Below are 7,039 nucleotides of genomic sequence, written 5' to 3' on the forward strand. Positions count from 1 at the left end.
ATACTGCGTCTTTATTGGACTAAAAACAAATGTACAAACAATTGAAAAGAAATATAAACAGAAATAAAAAAAATGCCAAAATTTCTCCAAATAAAAAAAAAGTCTACAAATTAAAAATTCAATTAACTGATGTTTTAATGACATAATTTAAAATGAAAAGGAATAATTCGCTTTGAATAAATAAAGGCAACAGTAGTATACCGCTGTTCAAAACTCGCTTCCAAACGTTTTTGTTTCTGTTTTGCACCTTTTGAATATGCCGTTGTTTCACCAATTATGCGGTTGAAACTTGGAGACTCTGAATGTTTTTTCTGCAGTCGACTCTTTGGCAGTTCAGTTGATGACCATGAATAGTAGTTGTATGATGCTCAAACATGATTTGGTAAAACAAAATCTACAAAACAAGTGTTGCTTTTTAAAGTCAGTTAGCATATATGGCTTTGGGTTTTCTCATTGTTAAATGAAATATGGTTGCCTACAAATGCTTACATTCACTTTATGTGACATTGGTGAAATAGTTGTTTCATTGTCAATCATACCTCACCTTCTTATTTCCATATTTGTCCCTGGTTGACTGTCATTCTTTGACTACATTTTGTATTATTTCAAGGGTAAACAATTCAATTTTTTATTGGTTTGCTGACAACAATCTTCTGTTCGCGGTTTTGACTTTATTTTATAATCAATCTTTTAAGTCTTTTGATTAATGCAACTAATAATTAATAATTTTCACATGCACATAACGATGTAATACATTCGTCTATATCTACACACGTTGTTGTTTATTATCTTATTTATGCAAAGTAGACACGTAAATCATCCATTTTGATTGATTGCATCACTTGCGTGAATTGCGAAAAATACTATATAGGTCAAACCAGTAACACTATTTGAATGATTTCTGTAAGGGCTTTCCTTTACAAAAATCGAAATAACATCCACAAAAGTGGCAATTTGCTTAACACTTTACAAGTACAAATTGAAGTGAAAACCATGATGTCATAAAACGTCATAAACAATGTTACAAATAACAAGTTTCAGTCTTAGCTAGTCTAATAGAGAGACGAAAAAAATATTTTGAGAGCAAACACCAACAGTTTTTAAATATTTGAATAAACATTGTTTTTGTCTTTATCGTTTTATTTTGTTATTAACCAAAACAAACATGTGTTCAGTAGTAAGAAACCGTATACAAAGTAAGCTCGTGTAAGAAATTAATAGGTTAAAATGTTGAATATTTTAAAATTTATATATAAATAATATATTTCAGCATTTTTATATTGTCATCGTGATTCTGTTTTCTTTTTAAGACTTGAGTTTAAAAGTCATATTAACTTGTCCATAATGATAAAAAAACAGCATTCTTACATTTTATGTTCAATAAGAAGATGCGAAAAAAAAAAACTTTAATGCGAAAACTAGAATACGTGGATGCTAGCAATTGTTGGACACCATACGACCTTTAACAATGAGCAAACTGCACGTTAATGCAAGTAGGAAATGCAAAACAATAAACACGAAACCATGGGTTTGATTCATGGTGGAACAATAAACAAAATTCTATGACAGACGACAACAACGATAACCGTTGAATTTAATGCTCCGGTCTAACGACAGACCTGCATTAATATTAGGTAAAACACAATCATAATTAGTTGCAGTTAGTTTCAAATTGACTAGTCCTGTAACTGGCATTTGTCATTGACTTATTATAGATATCAAATTTATTTTCTAAATTGCACTTGAAGACACTGATCAGAATTGTGGATTCGGTGGATCTTGTGGTGGTGGTGGCTGTGGTGCCACTGCTGCCACAACAGCATACACAATGTTATTTAATTGTCGAAATAACACAGCCAATGTATCGTCATCATCACCACCGGGACCTAAATCAACAAAAATAACATGTATTCAAGTATGTATGAATAAAGGCAAAAGTAGTATACCGTTGTTCAAATTAGAATACGACCCCAAACTGTATTAAGATGATGACACTATACAAACTGAATAATAAAAATCCCAGACAAAAGTTAGTGACTTTGTCGTGTTTGTGTCATTTTCTTTCATTATGACAGCAAACTTTTATCAAAAACAATATGAGTACTAGTAGTTTGTATCCAGTATTGAATAAAATAGTACACCAGATAACGAATCGACTCAGTGCTATTATTATGAGGATCAATTGTACTTAATATCATTTCTAAAATTGATAGCTCTTCGTTCGTGATCAAGGCAAAGCTTACAAAAGAATACCTACCACTATGACTATGGTGCAAATAATCTGAAACAAAATATGCAAATATATGGTTAATGATTTCATTTCATTTTAACCCCATTTAGTTTAATATTCTGCAAAGGAGTAGTTGATGTAAGCAATAAATGACAAAAATACGGCATTCAATAATAAACAAAAACCCGTAAAGTCTGTTTTTTTTAAAAAAACCGACATGGAAAATATAAAACACAAATGGATGAATATGCTCAATTGGTGTTAAAGCAATCCTGTCTTTTCTTGCTCGGAAATGAGGGACCCAATTGGACTTGTCGGAGAGTTTGTACACATGTTTTTTGTTTTGCTATCTTATTTCAGTGTTGCGATTTGGGATTTATGCTTTTAATTTTGTTTATAGAAAGGAGATGTGGTATTTTTGTCAATGAGACAACAATCAATCAAATTTAAGAAAAAGGAAATGGCAGAAATTATGGCAGCGTTCGGCTTTCAACAATTAGAATACCTTTACCATATAGTCGGCTATAAATATACATCGACACGAAGAAAATTAAACCGTTTAATTGAGAAAACTAACTTAAGTCTAAGTCTTAAGACTTAAGTCTTATTTACAACACAATAGCAAACGAACGACAATATATGATAGAAGAACCAATGACAACCACTAAACTTCACACTATGCTCAGATTTGTAAATATATCTGATTTTCTATTTCCTAAAAATCCACTTATTACTTATATTGAATACTAAAAATGTAAATGTTTTCGTCACTTAATAATTTCTCAGATTTCTGAGTAAACAGCTGTAGAACTCATTGATATGGTTAATTGTCTTCGAAATTCTATTTAAGGGTAAATCTTCATCTAACTTATGATATTTATTAAATGCTTCTTTACAAAACTGAATTGTTCTAAAGAATTTTCGACACAAGGAATATGTATCTTCCTGTTTTTAATTTGTCTTGAAGATTTTGTATTTTTGTTGTACTGTGAAAGTACTTTAATTCGTGGGTATCAATTTTCGTGGTTTGGAGAAAAGTTGCATGTTCGTGGATTCTTAAATTCGTGGATTTCAGATTTTTGAGGGAAAAAAATTAATAGTAAAAATGATAAGAAATTATGACTGCCAACGTAAACGTAGCATCCAGCATGACGAAATTGTGTTTCATATGACTGCGTGATAATTTATGACCTTAACATTGATGCAGAATAAAGTGTTCATTTCAAACTATATGTTTGCAACTTATTCTGTAATAGTCGTCAGAATACTATATTTGTTCTCTGTCACTATAATTTATTACTTCAATGATAAAAACATGCTTAAGAATTAATTTGTTTGATTATTTTTGAGTACCTTTCAATTAAAATGATTAAAAGAATTAATCTAATGATATTAAGTCATTAACAATATATTAAAATACCGACAATGAGCCTAATCAAGAATTGTCCCAAGCTTAAAACTGCTCATATCAAGAATTTGAGTTTCTCCCAAGCTAATAATTCTGCAATAAATAGCACTGCAATTAATTGACCAGTCAGTTTACAAAATGTCGCTTACTCAGTGGTTGAAAACGGGCTCTGTTAAGACCCGTACACCAGTTACTCCAGGTTTACCTGACCCAGCTGACTGCATTTCTACACAAGATGCTTTGATTGTTCAAACAGCAAATGATGCAGTTGATACAGTTGTATCTGCACCTTCACGCAAAAGAAAGAGAGGCGACTACATCAATTACGACGAAGAGACTCGTGCTAAGATTGCCCGGTATGCAGTAGACAATGGGGTAGCACGTGCTTCGAGGAAGTTTACCTCAGACCTTGGCAGAAAAGTCAGTGAAACTACAATCCGTAGTATGAGAGACACCTACGTCAAATTAAAGAAGAAAGGTGCGATATTTGAAATTGTTGTCATGTTTGATTTATTAATAAAACTTGGAATAAATAAACCGAACTGCTTCATTGTCTTAAAAATTGAATTCATAAATAAATAAAGGCAACAGTAGTATACCGCTGTTCAAAACTCATAAATCCATGGACAAAAAACAAAATCGGGATAACAAACTAAAACCGAGGGAAACGCATTAAATATAAGAGGAGAACAACGACATAAAACTAAAATGTAACACACATAGACAAAATCCCACGAGAATAACAAACATAACATATATATATAACATCAAAACCAAATACATGAATTTGGGATAGATAAGTACCGTGACACGTCCTATCGCAATGTGAATCTACACTCAAAAATAAGAGAAAACAAACGACACAACGCTACAATGCAACACACAGAAACGAACTATAATATAACAATGACCATATTCCTGACTTGGTACAGGGCATTTTTAAAGGAAAAAATGGTGGGTTGAACCTGGTTTTGTGGCATGCCAAACCTCGCACTTTTATGGCCATATGAAATATAACATCAAAATGACAACACAGGACTACAATATAAATAAATTGGAGAACGCAATTGACAAAGAATCACACGAACAACAGCCAACAAAAGGCAACAAGATCAAAAAATTTTATACGCCAGAAGTGTATTTTGTCCACACAAGACTTTTAATAAACTTTTACATAAATTCCAGTAATAAAGTTTATAGAAAAAAAATTGGTATTGCATTGAAAGCAAACACTTCCAGGCAATTGTAGATAAAAGATATTTCAATAAATATTCGTATTAATTTGGAAAAAAAACCGGTAGCCCGTTCAATGGACCATGGTAAATTTATATTTTTAATTTATTATTAAAAGTACGTATTGTCAAAAAGGGTGAGATTGTTACAAAGTTAATTGGCTATAAGAAGGAAATTGTTAGGTAAACATTCTAGTATTGATTTTTCACACCTATTGTCACTTGTATAGCCTTGGGGTTTTGAATAATCTACAGATTAAAGACATTAAGGTGTTAATTGGGTCATAATCATGTCACTTAAAATCAATAACGGTAAACTTTCTTCTAGTAAAATTTACAAGGAAATTGATTTTATTTTCAAATTGAATAAAAATATTTTTCAAATTTTTACATTATTTAATTTATTTTGTTTCGTATTTCAGTTGGTACAGAACTTGCCACACTACCACATTCCCCTCGCGGGAATCCCTTACTCCTTGGTGATCTAGACACAAAAGTACAGGATTGGATCCGTAAAGTTCGCATCAACGGCGGTGTCATCAACGCAAGGATCGTCATGGCCGCTGCAGAAGCAATTGTCACCAAATTTGCTCGTCATCGTCTAGAACGTTACGGTGGTCACATCACAATTACAAACACCTTCGCCAAGTCACTACTCCGTCGCATGGGATTTGTAAAACGCAAAGGGACCAAAGCAGTAAAACACCTACCCAATGATTTCGACGACATTCGCCAGGAGTACATCTCTAAAATCAACAATGTCCGAGAAAAACACAACATCCCAGACACTCTGATCATCAACTGGGACCAGACAGGTTGTCAGCTTGTACCAGGCGGCGACTGGACCATGGAGAAAGAGGGTACGCAACAGATTAGCATTTCAGGCTTAGACGACAAACGCCAGATTACCCTTCTTCTTGCAGTCAGCATGAGTGGCGATCTTCTCCCACCACAACTCATCTACCCAGGAAAAACTGACCGTTGTTTACCAAAGGGAGTCGACTTTCCGTCAACCTGGGATGTCACTTGCACAGAGACACACTGGAGCAACGAGGACACTATGATGCAGTTCGTGAACAAAGTCATAGTGCCGTATGTTGATGAAATCAGAGACTCTATGCCACTCAACAACTCAACAACACAGAAAGCTATCGCTATCTTCGACGTCTTTAAGGCACACCGTGGTGAGAGACTGCTAAATCTACTTAAAGACAACGACATCGTTCCTCTGTTTGTTCCAGCAGCGTGTACTGATCGGCTGCAACCACTAGATCTCTCAGTCAACAGAGAGTATAAAGAACAGCTGAAATCTCATTTTCACGACTGGTATTCAGCAGAGGTCATCCACCAGATCAATGAACAAGAAGACAGTACTGGGGAAATTGCACCTGACAACGTTGTAGTCAACATGAGAACCTCCGTCCTTAAGCCAATACACGCCAATTGGATAGTGTCATCACACAACAAGATGTCAACCCGTAAGGACCTAATCCAGCTAGGTTTCCGCAAGGCCGGTTTATTATAAACATTCCATTTGACTTTATAGTGCTCTTGTGATATTGATCTGTTATTTTGTTGAACATTGTTGAACTGATATTATTTATTTTATTTGAACTGTAATTTATTAGTGCTTTGCTATCTTTCATATCTTACCGCATATAACTTATTTATTCTAAGTATTTTGTCTGAATTAGTGCTCAAATGTGTAAGACATGAATATTCTGATGAAATAAAAATCATGTTCAATTATCTTTATTTTATTTGACTCGTAACCATTACCAGGTATAAGATGAACACTTCAACATTGAAAACAAGATCACATGTCATCACCGGAAATACGATTGCAATACACTAAATACGATTTCAATACACCAATCACACTTTTGTACAGAAATAAAAGTAAAACATTTGCTGAATGGAGGGTTAACAGCTTTCGATTGTATATAGTTTTCTCTGCATTCCTATAGAAAAAATGCAAGTACATGAAGTAATGGCACTCAAATTATTTTGTTGTTTGTTTACTCGTATCCAAGTTCGGTCCTACACAGGTTAAAATTTCCGTGTTTTGACTTTGCTCAAGTCTGTATACTTCGTTGGACACTTAAATTCGTGGATAGAGCCACCCACGAAAACCACGAAAATTGGTACCCCACGAACAAAAGTACTTTC

At 33.6% G+C, this 7,039-nt stretch overlaps 1 protein-coding gene across 1 annotated transcript; it reads left to right on the plus strand.

Moving 5' to 3' along the window:
- The first annotated feature begins 3,220 nt into the window (after positions 1-3,220).
- LOC143051523 (uncharacterized) lies at positions 3,221-7,039 on the plus strand. Its single transcript, XM_076224415.1, has 2 exons — positions 3,221-4,116; positions 5,293-7,039. The coding sequence occupies exons 1-2, from the start codon at positions 3,777-3,779 to the stop codon at positions 6,393-6,395; spliced, it is 1,443 nt and encodes a 480-aa protein (XP_076080530.1). The 5' UTR covers positions 3,221-3,776; the 3' UTR covers positions 6,396-7,039.

This window comes from Mytilus galloprovincialis, chromosome 11 (assembly GCF_965363235.1).
Source record: "Mytilus galloprovincialis chromosome 11, xbMytGall1.hap1.1, whole genome shotgun sequence".
NCBI lineage: Eukaryota > Metazoa > Mollusca > Bivalvia > Mytilida > Mytilidae > Mytilus > Mytilus galloprovincialis.